The 15,433-nt window shown below is 32.4% G+C and overlaps 1 protein-coding gene across 2 annotated transcripts; it reads left to right on the top strand.

Annotated features, from left to right (window-relative positions):
• LOC18421714 (protein RGF1 INDUCIBLE TRANSCRIPTION FACTOR 1) lies at positions 1–4,390 on the top strand. 2 transcript variants are annotated; one of them, XM_020662137.2, is made up of 5 exons: positions 1–164; positions 283–328; positions 561–797; positions 1,893–2,033; positions 3,884–4,390. In XM_020662137.2, exons 2-5 carry the CDS (start codon positions 311–313, stop codon positions 4,172–4,174), a joined length of 687 nt encoding a protein of 228 aa, XP_020517796.1. In that variant the 5' UTR covers positions 1–164; positions 283–310; the 3' UTR covers positions 4,175–4,390. The 2 variants fall into 2 exon arrangements, with proteins under 2 accessions (XP_020517796.1, XP_088720804.1); XM_088864678.1 differs by having other exon boundaries at positions 55–159.
• Positions 4,391–15,433: the final 11,043 nt, after the last annotated feature.

Genomic DNA, 15,433 nt, shown 5'->3' with positions numbered 1-15,433 from the left:
TAGCAGCGCCGCTATAAGTAAGGCCCGCGCGAAGGTTTGTAGACCTTTCGGCTTCTTCGTTTTCGGCGTATTTTTTATGGAAACATAATTTTCGAACCGGAATTTCATTTTCCGGTGTATCAATTTTTGGAAATCAGCGGAGACTTTGGGGAAAATCAGGCGTGGTAGAATTTTATTCTAATTTGTAGAATTTTATTCTAATTTGTTAACTCTGCAAATTTGAGTTCTGTTTATTCTCTGGGGTTTCACCTTTGTATCCAATTTCGAATTTTTTTGCTGCAGCTTACTGTGGTTTCAAATACTATACATCATGGATTTATATTGCCAGGTTTGTATTGTGTGATTGTTTTGTTGAAAATCATTAATTTTTTAGGCCAATTAATTCTCATAGATGCTTGTTTTCTCATTTCAGTGGAAGGTTTCTCAATGATTGATTTTTATTTTATTTTTTTAATTCATGCTTAGTTATTATTCTCAGAAAAGGGAAATTGATCTATAAGACTATAAATGACGTCAAATTTGCAATCTAATACCTCTATTTTTTCATTTTTTTTAATCAGAAGCCGGCCTGGTTAGAGCAATTGATGGAGAGCAAGTTCTTCGCAATTTGTCATGAACATAAGGATCAGAAGAAAAATGAGATGAACTTGTTTTGTTTAACTTGTGTTCGATGCATATGCACACACTGTCAGAAGAGCCATAGCCGCCATAAATTTTTGCAGGTCAGGAGATATGTATACAACGATGTTATACGCTTGCAAGACATGCATAAATACTTGGATTGCTATCAAATTCAGGTCTGTAACATGAATTATTATTTTCATTTAATGTTTTCTTCTTTGTGTTTGCATCTGTTTTTTTGGATTAGATTTCCCGTTGCTCTGTTTCGGTGAATCTGCTTTTCTATTTTTTTATTTTTTTTTTCTGAGTATTAATTGTCTTGATTTAGCAAGCTTTCATTTTTACTAAATCATTTTCACCCAATTTTACTCATTTCACCCTGTTCTGTTTCAAGGCAATCGTCTTGATAATAATATATTGTCTATTTCTTCTCAGATTTGTTTGGCTTGATTTAGCAATCTTTCACTTTTTGGTTTTTTTTTTCTGGATTTATTTTCTATCTTTATCAAGGATTTTCTTCAATTTCGGTTTAGTCTTCTTTTTTCCTTTTTGTGTTTTTTTGTTTATTTAATCTTCTGGGATTTTGATCGCCATTACTTTCCCCATTCCTTCAGTAAACTTTCACCATTCCTTCTGTTTTACTGTGTGGTCTTTTAGGGTGATCATTTGTAATTGAATAATCGTTATCAAAATTACTAATAACTAAGGGGCAATTTTGCGTGAAACCCGTGGTCGTTAGCATGAGTACAAATCCTTTGCAATGATTATGAGCTGTATATCCTTATCATTTTGGAAATGTGTCTTTTACTTTTTCAATAACTTTCTAAATTCAGGGTATATAAGAGCCATAATTTTTGGGAAATTATAGGGGTATTCTTGTCATTTTATGTTGATGATTATTCAAATTGAATTAGGGTTAGCTATCTTTTCTTAAGGTTCTTATCAACACTCCTCCATTTTTGTTAACTCTCAAGCTCATCCTTTAAATTGAGAAATATGTCCTTCATTTTATTGACTTTTAAATCTTGCATTGGAATTAAAAATGATTTTTTTGTAGCAGTGACTTTTGATTGCTTTTGGAATTAAAAGTGATTTTTTGTTGGAGTGAAAAATTGCAGATGGACTAATTGGGTTGAAAACATTCCAGCATCTAATCATGAGGGAGTTTTTTTTGGGAAACCATAGGACTCTATTACTAGCAATTTATATTTAATTTACCGTATTAATTCATAGTTTTATTGATTATGAGTTTATTTTTCTTATTTTCTCAGACTTATAGAATAAATGGTGCAAAAGTAGTTTTCTTGAACGCAAGGCCACAAACGAAGCTGACAAAGGTGCTCCCAAGCAAATGTCGGATGTGTGATAGAGGTTTAAAAGATGGTTACAAATACTGCTCGGTTTCATGCAAGGTTCGTTCTTCTTCTTTAATTTAATGCAGTTTGCACCTATTTGGGTTTTGTTCCCATTTTGAAGTTCTAAAGAAGAAAAGAGTATTCATTTTATTAAATAATGGTCGTTATACATGTTTGTGTTGAATTTGAGTGGTTTCTTTCAAGTTATAATTGTTATTTGCATGCACAGAAATCCATGTTGTATGCTCTCTCTCTTTCACTCCTCTAAGACATTTTAGTTTTGGAAATGTTAATATAAGGTGTAATTCGTAAGGTGAACCTAAAAACCCATTTGTGAAGGTTATTTGTATGTCAAAAATTCTCAAATTTATAATCTCAAGATTCATAGACATTAAAAAGGGGGAATTTTTCTGCAGTTCATCTTTTATGTTTATTTTCAAGATTTTTAAGTATTTATAGATTTATTTAACTGCCATTATTTTTAAAACTCTATATTTCATAATTGGAGGCAACAACATATGTTTATATCATCACAAGGCTTAGGGCACAAATATGCTTATATCATCGCAAGGCTTTGCGGTGCTGAAAGTGCATTTTGGGCATAGTTTTGAGATGCACCTTACTTCAATAGTATAAAGATACACCTTAAACCAGGCTCAACCTTTAGTTTTTGCGCCGTAACTTACTTCAATAAGGATGACACCTTATACAAGGCTCACCCTTTGGTTTTTGCACCGTATAGTCAAACTCTTACTGACATCACCTAGTTTATTCACTTATTGCGAGTGGGGGCAGTTGAGCTGTTGTCGAGGTGGTGTTGGTGGTCTAGAGAGAGAAAAAAGGGTAGTGGTGGTGGTCTAGTCAATTCTTCGAATAGTAAAGTAAATGTGAAGAGAGAGAGACAGAGATGAAAGCTTGTAGCTTTTTCACTTTTCTGTTTTTTTAACTCACTTTGTCAATGTCTTAAATTTTTTCCACCCAAATGGATGATTGAAAGGGATATCGGTCTTTATTTAAGTGATATTAAGGCCAAGAGAGAGAGAGAGCATGGTGATTTGATGGAATTAAGCGAGAATGAGAGTGTGAAGACAGAATTGACAGAGAGAGAGAGAGAGAGTTTGATAAAATTTACAGATGGCATGACAAAATGGTCTAAATTCTCACTCTAGAAGTGTAGCTCTTTTAACATTCTTTATTGCTCTTTACCCGTGATTTCATAAGGGGTGGCAATGGGGATTGGGACCTGTCGGTAGACCCGACAAGGTTCCGGGCGTGGGTCTAATATTTGGGTTTGGTTGATTGGTTTTGGGTTCAAAACCTGGACCCAAATACTATTTGGGTCTTTATTTGGTGTATTAATGATCAAATACAATAAGAATTTGTAGGCATTTTTAAATGATTAATCTGACGATTTGAAATTTAAAGGCTGATAATTGTGGCTTTGTTGCCAATAATATGGGTATATGAAGGTGATAATAGACCCGACCATACCAGGGACCCGACTCGATAAACCTGTGAACCAATGGGTACGGGTATGTTTCCAACTTTTGGACCCAAATGGTTGGGTCCAACTCCAAAACCTGAACCTAAATACTGTTGGGGTTTGGGTAATATTATTCGGGTCTGGGTTTGGGTTTAGCCTGACCCGACCCATACACAACCCGTTGCCACCCGTAGAATCCATGTATTTTGTTTTGACATAATTGAGAGAGAGCGTAAGAGATGATAGTTTGAGAGAGTCAATAGAGGGCATGAATGTATCATGATTTGTCTTCTATCAAGTTTGTTGGCCCATCCAAAATTGTCTAAATTCTCACCATTGATGTGTAGGTTTTTTACAGTCTTTATTACATTCTACCTCTGTGAATTTATGCTTTTTCTTTTCACTGTTGCTAAAAAATCTACAGGTTAAAGACGTAGATGCGAACAAAGGGTCCAATGCACTATGCAAGTGGTTACCGTTGCCTGAATTCATATCCTTTCCTGGAAAAGATGACGGTTCCGAAGGCAAAGAGGATGTTTCAGGCATAAGTAGCTGTAGTCAAGATGAAGAAGAACCAGAAGAAGAGGAGGAGTTAACTGGATCAATAGAAGAGGAAGCTTTTGATGCCAATCCTCAATGGCTTCTCCCTGTCTTGAAACCAAAGAGAAAGCTACACAAAAGGAAAGGCATCCCTAGAAGATCTCCTGTCTATTGAGAGCTCATGGACCCATCTCTCACAACTTGGTCTCATTTTGGTTTTTCCACCTTTATTTGCAATTAAATTAAATTTTAGACGCCTCAGTTTTGTACAGATATCAGATACACAGATGGGTTGATTATTTGTTGGTTGGGGGTTTTCCTTTTATCGGATATTATTAAATTGTAATAAGAATAATATTTAATGGAAACTTTGCTTGTCATGTTTCTTTTCCTTTTGGATATTCTTTCTGTCCTCACCTAACTAGACCCCCCTGTTTTTTTTTAGAGATAAAAATGGATTTTCAAGCCATCATAAGAATTGTTTAATACAAAATTACGTCCTTTTGATAAAATTCAAAGGTGTGCCGTACTGTGATTGTTTAATATTGCAATCTTATACAAACCTCACCTATATAAAGATTTTTTTTATATCATTTTTTTTTTTTTGTAGTATTTATAAGTTCTTGTGAAGTTCACATTTTCCCCAATCTTTTTCATTTTTCCCTTACCCGCACTTTGGAATTGCCAAAGGGTGGATCTTTTTCATTTTTCCATTACTCGCACTCTGGATTTGCCACAGGGTGGGTCAAAGAGGGCCAGCGAAGTAGGAAAAGGAAAAGAAGTGAATAGGCATTAGAAGAGGTTAAGTGCCAATTTGAAGGCATTTTTGGAATAATAATATAAAAGGGTAAAAAACATAATTTAGAGATGTAAAAAATTAATATACATTTTATAACAAAGAATTGGCACTTAATCTTGCCTTATAGTCTATGTATAAAGAATGAAGAATATACCAAAGAATTACTCATGTCAATATTTGTTGGAAATGTCTCATGCGAACTGGACTGCATGACTATATATAGGGTCCAAACTTTTGTCTCATGCGAACTATATTGCATTACCATATATAGGGTCCAAAAAGTGTGGATGCAAGTAGGTGTTCTGTCCAAAAACAATGGAAACTAATGGTTCGAATGTTTTTTTATTAGAATTATTATTTTTAGTTTTTAAAATTATTTATTTTTTTCATATTCATGATCTCCATATTAAAGATTATATGTCCTTAAATATTGAGTCCAAAAATACATCTCAAAAATATATTTATTAATAAACCTGTTTTTTTAACATATAGATTCATAGGTTCGTATTTCAACATATGTAGGCCTGGCAGCATAGAAACCAGGTCCATATTTGATTTCAATGATCAGAAAAGGAAGTTAGCGGACAACCATAAACTATACTATAGTCTTATGGACGACAGTTGTAATGTTGTAGGGTGAGCAAAAAGGAAAAAGAGATCATTTAATTTTTGTACAAGGTAGTCATCATCATTCTTGTTCTTTAAAATTCAAATTGGGTGATTTATAGGAGTGTCTTGTATGGATTTAAAGTTCAAAATTTTTTCTCAAACTCCATCATTTATCTTAAACCATCCAATTTGACATCTATTTATTAAGAGTAATTGTCACACCTAAAAGTAAATGATCTCTCCACGTCATTGGGATGATCCAAATACAAAATGGTGTGTACAATACACCATGGTGCATTGCTTTATATGTAGTCATGTGGCTTAAGAAGCACGCCATGCATCAGTCTGACCTACCCAAAACAGGCGTATTTTATATTGTCATTTCATCATTTTTGTTGGTGGTTACCATAGAAATCGTTATTATTTATTTTATGTCATTTATGATGTATATTTGAGTGGTCCCGGGACAATTTAAGGATGCCAAAAGATTTCAATAAAAAAAAAATCCTAATTGAGTTTCCTATGTAGGCTCGAAGCAAACATAGTGCCTCGATACTTAATAGAAACCGTCCAATTAATCCCCGAAAATCCCCGAAAAAAAAGAAACTCTTGAATTTTTGAAGGGTGAGATATAAGTGTCAAAAAAGTCATTCAAATTCTTTTTCTTTTGAATATAATCATCTAGTGATTTTTATGTACTTCAAAAAATTTGGATAAAAAAAATCCTCCCAAGTTAGTACTCTACCCAAGGAGTAAGTGTCCAGTTTATGCCACTGCAGGTGCATAGCATACACGCTCAAAAGGAAATTGTGATTCTCATAACCACATCGGAATTCCATGTGGCCATGAGATTCATCTCTCTAGCAACGCAACGGGCCAAGCAGCCCGGCCCTAAAAATGTAAGGTCTAGGCTACAAACTGTAGATTGAGTGTAGGGCTTCGGGCCTCTTTTTCATTCTTGTTTTTCTCAATTATTTTTTCCTCATTTGTTTTTGGAGCGGCCCAGAGCCCATAGAGGGCAAGGGCCAGCCCAGGTCATTGCCATCCATGTGGATTATAATCGAGCCAGGTCCCATTGAAGAATGACTAGAATTGGAACTTGGGTCCCACTCTCCACACCATTCAACTCATTGATTTGATGGTGACGGCCAATCATGACCATATATTCCAAGTGGTCCTGAGGATTAGAGCATCCAGCATACGAATACTTTTATTGGGTATTTTTTAGGCTTTTGATTTAATTGAGGTATTTGTGTGTATGAGGCCCGTAACGTAAGAGACGTGTTACATTCATAGCTGTCGCTATTTGTCGTTTTGTTGTTTGCATCATAATAATAATTTCACATGATTTGGTTGTTTTCTCGTAGTTTCCGTTCTGCCGAACGTTCTGTTCCGTTTCCTTGTCCTCTTCTGTGGACTTTTAGTGAGAGAGAGATGATAAGAGAGAGGGGAGAGTTGAGCTTTTTCTTTAGACTTAGTGAGAGAGAGTTTTAGTGGCGGACAACATGCTTTTCTTAGTAGCACTCAGTGCTCGGGACTCTAAAACACCCCTTTATACTTGGAAACTAAATAGTGTTGATGGCTCTCATTGAAATATAAGTAGAGATGAAGGGTAAGATGGATATCTATGGTTACATTGTCTTTTTTATAATCATTCAATGTATTTTTTTAAAAAAAAGTTTATATAATCAACCTTATAATGTAGAATCACATATGCACCTCACAAATCTATCGAAAATATTGTTTTATGTTGAAAAAACATTTTAATCGATCATCTCGACATCAAGATATATGTATATGAAAAAAAAAAAGTAGTTTTTGAATCCCAAAAATAGTGTATTTTGCAACACATTGTCAAGACCTTCAATTTTTAAGATTTTCATATGTTTATAGATCTACTTGATTTTAACCATTTTTGGAATTTAAAATTTTCTAATTTGGTATGAAAATAGATTTGAAGATAATACTAAAGAGTTTTTACAACAAAATTACATATTATGATAAAATTTTAAGGTGCGCATTAATTTGATTGTTTAAGGTTGCAACCTTGTAGAAACCGCACCCTTTTTTTAATGGTTTATACTTGTAATATGTAATTTTGGATATTAGTTGTAGAATGGAGATATGTTATCCATATTTTTTTACTATATAATTGGCAAAGATTTATAATGGAGATATGTCTTTAGGGAAAGTATATAATGAGACCACTTATCTTTGGTATAAGGTGATTAGAATTAATCATGACCATTGGATGTGAAATTGGGTGGCTGCATTTATTTCATTGACCAAGCTCAAAGTTCAAAAGAAATTTTCTTGAACTTTATGACACACCCAAGTTATTAGATTTCACGTTGGATGGTTGTAAGTAATTGTGTCCTCCTGCACCAAAGGTAAATGACGTTATTGTATGCATTCCCATGTCTTTATCCATAGGAAAATTGTTTCACTCGGTATTGCATTTATACATTTATGGTGGTTGAGGTATACGTCATCCATTTTAAAGATGAATGCAAATAGGTGGTCTATTTAAAAATAATTGAAACTAACGGTCCAAATGGTTTCTTAATAGAATTATTATTTTCAATTTTCAAAATTTATTTATTTATTCATATTCATGATGTCCATGTTAGAGATTACATGCCCTAAAAAATTAGGTCAAAAAATACATCTCAAATATAGATTTTTAACAGGTGACTCATTTTTACATAGACTTATGGAAACCGTGTCCTTATCCATAAATAGGCAAAAAAAAAAAAAATTTGGTACATTTAGTGGGCACAACTTCACTTGACTCGATATATGATTGTCTATACTTTGAAGCTTGTACTCCACAAAGAACTTAAACTAAACTAAGATATATTAATGATGCTCATAGTAATTGCTCATTATGAAAATACCAGAACTCTCAATAAGAAAATACGAGTGTTGTTTTTACTTTTTATATATTTATTTGATGCTTATCGTAAAAGTGTCTTCCCCTATTAAGGTGTACACTTTAAGATAAGGACGTTCTAATTAAATTAGTAAATTACTAATGCAATCCATTATGATGATTAAACAAAAAAAAGCCGACCCATTATTTATATATATATAGAGAGGGTTTATTTCTTTATTTGTTTTTTTTTTGGCTTCAGAGGTGGGAATTGAATTTGGGATGGATGTAGTATTGCTAACATCAACCTACTAACCACTCAAAGTTCAAAACCCAATTCTTAAAAATCTAGCTCAAACCTAATTTCTGAAAATTTAGGTTTTCAATCTCTTTTTTTTTTGGTGTAATTCAGTGGGGAAAGAAAGTCCCTTGCCCGTGATAAAAATAAACTAAAAAGATCATAGTATGGCGCCTGACCACCTAGCCTTAAGCCCATTCTTTATTCCTTAATTTTTTTCCCGAATAATATCTTACCCTTTTTTTCTTTTTAATGTTTAACTTAATATCGGTGGAATTGGAACTTATGTTGCTTTGCCTACCTTGACCAGCATAGGCCAAGAGACATGTTCTCTTTTATTCATTTTTGTATTGTTTTTATTTTTGTGACATGGCACATACAACAGTATTTGAAATTTTTTTTTTTTTTCTTCTTAAATTATTAGTTTGGCGTATATACGTTTGAGGGGGTTTTGGCCATGGACTCTCCTTAAACCCATTCTAATTTAAGTTTACACAGAAGACGAGATGAATATAAAAAAAAATCAGCGAAATTTGAATTAGTCCTGAACAGGGGTTGAGAACTTGGGCATGAACTCGGCGTTTGCCCAAGTCGAGTAACTCTATTCGTATTGTAGGAAAAGGATCCGGTTTTTATGTGGCCAAGCCCGTATAGGTAGAAAAGTGGATCTCTTAATAAATTTATTTTTGAGTTGAATTTTAAGGTTTACTTTTTAAAGACATATAATCTCTAACATGGAGATCATGAATATATATATATATAAAATAAAAATTTAAAAACTAAAAATAATAATTTTAATAATAAAATATTTAAATCATAGATTCCATTGGTTTTAGATAGAACCTACTTGCATCCATCGTTAAGATGGATGCTTTATACTTTTTGAAACATATACGCAGAAATGCGATCCAGCCCGTATGAAACAATTTTTCATATGAAAAAGCCCCTAATGTTTTTTTAAACAAAGGAGGAGATGGGCCTTTGGCAATGTACCCAAGGGAGAGAGAGGGCCTTGGACATGTCGCCAATTGGAGAGAGATCTTCGGCCATGCATCTCTCTCTCTTCTGTTACTCTCTCTCACACACATCTCTCTCAAATGGAAACATGAGGTGCACCTTCACCTCATTTTTGGAAGAAAGATAAAAAGGCGTAGATTTCTACCCCTTTTAGAGAGAGAGAGATGAAAGGGGGGAGAAATCCACACCATTGGAGAGATATGTTGGAAAATTGGTGGGTCAAATAGGGGAAAAAAAGACGTTATGATTTTATAAATTCAAAGTTTGATCCATTCTTGTTTTCAGGCATGCATGAGCGATATCTCAAAACGATATTAGCCCTCCTCCGATATTGTATTTGGTGTGCATAAGAAGGACAATTCATATAATTTAAGCTCCAAAAATTTATGCAGATTGAACAAATATGTAAATAATAAAAAATCTCAAAAAATGGATAAAATATTGCAAGATACATCATTTTTTGGATTTGAAATCTTTGTTTTTCATATTCATACCTTTCATGATCAAAATGATCAATTAGGAGATTTTCTAATGTTAGAATAACCTTGTCCATTGAGTTTTTTAGGTGTGTTTTGCTTTTATAGTATAAGGTTGACACTTTTTATAAATTTTTTTGTTTAATTTTTAATGAAGAAAAACAACTATCTAATATCTTAATTCTTAAAAAGTTCCCACTGACACGACTCTAATAACGTCTTCAAAAAACTAACTTTTATATTATTTGAAAAAACTGACACGACTCTAATAACGCCTTCAAAAAACCAACTTCTATATTATTTGAAGAAACATGTACAGACTTGTCTTCCCCACTGAATTAACAAAAAATAAAAAACAAAAAACCAACCATGGGTAAACAATAAAATTTGTCAGCATAACCCATTGCTATCCTAAAAAACAACAATGGGTAAACAATAATAGTATTTTATCTTTGTTTGGGTTTTACCAAATCTAAGTCATTGTATGACCAAAATGAGGTTTTAGTTGCACATTGCTTGGATACAAGAGTCTCAATAGGGTTTGGAATGGAAATCTTTCATCGCCATTTTGGGGGCCTAGAAAAATAGGGTCTTTGGGGCTTTTTGATGCTTTCAATTAGTGTGATCCAGCCTTCAAGTAAAACCCAATCTACGGGTACTTTCAAAATGTCAAAATTTGGGGATTTAACCTAAAGACTTAACTTCAAAAGAAAAATTCAGTCTCTATGGGCCTTAAAAAAGGTAAAATCTTATGATAATCACTCAAGCCCAAGCCATATTCCTAAGCAAAATCCGAAATTAAACTTAGAATATCCAATTTTTAGATGGCCAGACGTAAGTATTAAAGAATTCAAATCCAATTTCTATTTCTTTTAAATATTTATTGGAGATTAAGAAGTAGATCAAAAAATTCTAGATTAAAAAAATCTGGCATATTTCACCTGAGAGAGCAAGTGGATTGAATGCTCCACCGAGAGTATAGTATATGCACTATTTTCTCTTTGTTTGGATAAAGGAGGTTTTTAGTCCCACATTGCTTTGGACCCAGGAGTATCAATGATAAAGGAAGTTTTTAGTCCCATATTGCTTTAGACACAGGAGTATGAATAGTGGAAATCTTCTAATGCCTTTGTGAGTGGGTTTATGAGTGGAAATCTTCATTGCTTTTGGAGGCATAGAAAAGAGAGAGGGACATTAGGGCTTTTGGGTGCCTTTATTTTGTGTGTGCTTAATCTAGATCAGCTTTTGAGGCCTTTGGGTGCCTTTATTTTGTGTGCGTTTAACACATGGGGCTGGCTATTAGCTTTGGGTTCATATTGAGATTTAATTGTTGTTTTGATACCTTAAGAGCTACTAAGCTTCTTAGAGAAAATGCAGTGAATACCAGTGATGCATTTTAATAAATGTTAAGGCTTTAAGGGGATTTATTTAACCCAAAATTTGTAAATATTCTTATGATCACTTGGTGAATAATTTAATAATTAAAAAAGGAAAATATTTTGTAAGTAAAACCTCACCTTAAAAGTCATCGAAAATTGCAGTTTTGGCATTGAAAACCCTCAAATCAATGATCTTGACCTTAATCATCATGGTTGTGAAAAAAAAAAAAACAATATTTCAAGCGATAAAAATAGTATATATTGTAATACATTATCTAGACTGTCCATTTAGCCCTAAAAAATAAGTTTTCACGTATCCACGAGATCTGTACTATTTTTTTAGCTTCAAATTTCATAGTCGATGTTAACATTCGAAGAAAAAAAACGTAATCGGTATTGAAAATTGATTTTAGATCCACATGGAGATTTTTTATGCCCAAAGTTCTTTATAGACGAGGATTCAAGATGAGGCTTTATTTTGTTTTCATAAAGCCTAGGCGTTATAGAAACTGCATCCATTAATAAAAAGGAAAAGTTTATATAGAGTCGAGGCTCTAAACAATCAAATAAGAGCCTACCTCAAAATTTTCACTAGAAGAGGTTCTTTTGATGCCCAAATATTCTCAAATTGATCATCTCGACATCAAGATGCATGGACAAGAGAAAAAAATGGATTTTAAGTTTTTGAAATAGTCTATTTTGTAATGCATTTTTGGATCGTCAATTTTCAAGATTTTCAAGTTCTCATAGATCTATCGATCTACACTATTTTTCAAGCTTTAAACTTTATAAATAAAGATGAAAATACATTTTAAGGCTATCACATAGATTTCCAGTATTGAAACCACATTTCCTGAAACTATTTGAAAGTAGGCTCTAATTTGAATTGGAGCTGGGTGGACAAAGTGGATATGCGCTTCTAGAGTCTTATGTGATCGTCACATATCAATGAAATTGAAGAAGAAGTTCTATACAATAACTGTAAGACTAGTCATGCTTTATGAGATCGAATGAGTGCAGCTCATAAGAAAACCCTGAAATGGATGAGTGACATAACAAGAAAGGAGAGAGTTTGGGATGAGTACATCGAATGGAACTTTGGGGTAGTTCCAATAGACGATAAAATGCGGAAAAAAAGACTTAGGTAGTCTTGTCATGCGTAGCATCGACCTTGAACAACATTAATTAGGAGTGGTGATTTTGGTTCAAGTTGAAGGCTAGTTTGCCCAAATGAACATCGAAGGGATAGAAGTATTGAGAAGAGATATGACAACTTATGATTTACTTGATAATATAGCCCTTGATAGAGTGGAATGGCAGAAATGATTATGTAGCCGAACCCAAATAGTTGATATAAAGCTTGGATAGTGATGATGATGATGATTCGAAAGAGTATAGTGTAAGAGTTTGGGTTAAACAAATCCATATAGATACGTTTTCTTAAGAGTTTCTGAATTATAAACTAATGATGCAAGAACTAGCTCTAGTATGTGTCGTAGCAAAAATAAGTGTCTTATTTTTTAATGGGTGCGGTTTGTATAGAGCCTAAACTCTAAACAATCAAATTAGAGCCTACCTTCAAATAGTGGCGAGAAATGTGGTTTCAATATTAAAATTTTTTGTGATAGCCTGAAAATGTATTTTTATCTTTATTTATAAATTTTAAAGCTTAAAAAATAGCGTAGATTGCCATATCTATGAAAACTTGAAAATTTTGAAAATTAACGGTCCAAAAATGTGTTACAAAATATATTATTTCCAAAACTTGAAATCCGTTTTTTTTCTCTTGTCGATACATTTTGATGTCGAGATGATTAATTTGAGGATATTTGGACATCAAAACAACCTCTTGTAACGAAATTTTTGTGATAGACTCCAATTTAATTGTTTAGAGCCTCGGCTCTATATAAACTTTTCCTTTTTTAATTCCCTTAGATAAATGCTTTTCCTTCCTATTTTCCCAAGAGCTCTGTCTCTTTCACCTTCTCTTACATTTCATGTACTCCTCTTAAAAACCTTGATCTTTTGATATTGAAATTCCAAACATATATAGCGAAATAAAAATTATTGTAATGCAAATGAGAATAAATAGGAATACGAGTTTTGCTTTGTAACTTGTTTTAATTTTACTAAAATTCTCCGAGTCTTTTTCTCCCTTTCTCAACTCCAATGTACTCATTTACCCTAAAATCCTTTTTCTAAAAATCTCCACCCTGTGCTATTCAAATCTAGTGACGAAATTTGCCGAAAGACTCATATCCATCTCCCCCTCAAAAGTCTCACCATCGGTAATTAAACTTCACTTTTTTTGGAAAAAATATATAAAACCATAAGAAATTGGAGTTTTTTATATAAAAAGAGAATTACACATAATTTATGTTATTTAAAAAATTTCCTAAAATTTATTATTATTATGTTCATAGCCTTTGACCAATTTGCCTAAATCTCAGATCTTCAATATCCGAAATTAAACACTTTTTGAACTAAGTTATTTTTACAAATTTTGGATATTCAAAAATTTAAAATTAGGAGTTTTCCTATTTTTTTGGATATTGAAAATCTGAAATTTAAAAAAATAACTTGATTTGTAATTTTGGAATCTCAATATCCAAAAATTTAAAAAATAAATAAATTCTCAAAGCGTTTAATTTCTAATCTTGGGCAATTTGGTTATTTTAAAAATATGCAGAAAAAAGATATGAACGTAATAACAGAAAATTTTTATATAAACTTTATATAGTGTAAATTATAGGTATATATAGATAAATTCCAAAAAAAGGGGGGTGGGAACGGAGAACCCAATTGTAATAAAATATATGTAGAAGGAATATTGAATGAATTAAAAATTTTAAATATATATTAATTATTATTTAGACTGAATAAATGATAATTATTTTTCCATTATTTTTCTAACATAGATATATGTGCTATGCTATACTTTCCCACAAGAAGAAAATTGTAGACATGAACTCACCTCAGATCGTGACTAGGTGCCAACTACTTGGTACAAAACTAAGTAGGGTAAGTTGTAAATTTTGTAGAACTGAGAGACTGTTTCTTTTTCAATTTTTGGAACACGGTCTATTGGAACGATTTTTCAATATATTGTATCATCTAGTATTTTTCAATATATTGTATTACCCAAATCATAGGGTATTTGTAGAAGATATAGGAGGTTGTAATCCCTTGATTATATGGATTTATTTAACAAAATGGAAAATGTATCAATCCCTTGATTATAGGGATCTATTTAACTAAAAAATGGAAAATATATTATGCTTATCCAAATATAACAATACAAAATTCGAAATTCAATATTTGAATTTCAATTGGATAAGTATCGAAACATTTTTCATTTTTTTGTTCGATAAATCCCAACAATCAAGGGATTGTAACCTCTTGTATCTTCTCAAATACCCAATACAATGCATTGAAAAATAGTTCGAGCAAAAAGTGCTCCAAAAATTCACATGGCATCAGAGCGAGGTTGCCATTGATCTTGAAAGCTACAAATTTCATCTTCTTTATTAATACAAATTTCACCCTCTTTATTAATACGGCATCCATCTTCTTTCTTAATACAAATTTCATCCTCTTTATTAATACGGCATCCAATTTCATCTCTGTATTATACGGCATCCTGTGAATTTTTGGAGCACTTTTGCTGGAACCAATTTTTAATATTTTGTCTTACCCAATCGTGTGAATTTTTGGAGCACTTTTGCTGGAACCAATTTTTAATATTTTGTCTTACCCAATCGCAGGGTATTTGTATAATATACAAGAAGTTTGAATCCTTGTTTGCAGGGATATATCTAACAAAAATAAAAATTTCTCTCTTATTTAAGTGTGTTTTAAAGAAAAACAATTTTAAGAGTGTTCTAAAGAAAAACAATCACAAGTGTTTTTTATTTTCAAATATCTTAGGTCAAAAAATTCTCTCTCTCTTTAGCCTTTTCTTTTGTGGGAACAAGTAACTAGTAT

The sequence above is a fragment of the Amborella trichopoda genome, chromosome 4 (genome assembly GCF_054954075.1).
Source record: "Amborella trichopoda isolate Santa Cruz 75 chromosome 4, AtrichopodaSantaCruz75HAP2 v2.0, whole genome shotgun sequence".
Taxonomy (NCBI): domain Eukaryota; kingdom Viridiplantae; phylum Streptophyta; class Magnoliopsida; order Amborellales; family Amborellaceae; genus Amborella; species Amborella trichopoda.
This window is presented reverse-complemented; position numbering and strand designations above follow the sequence as displayed.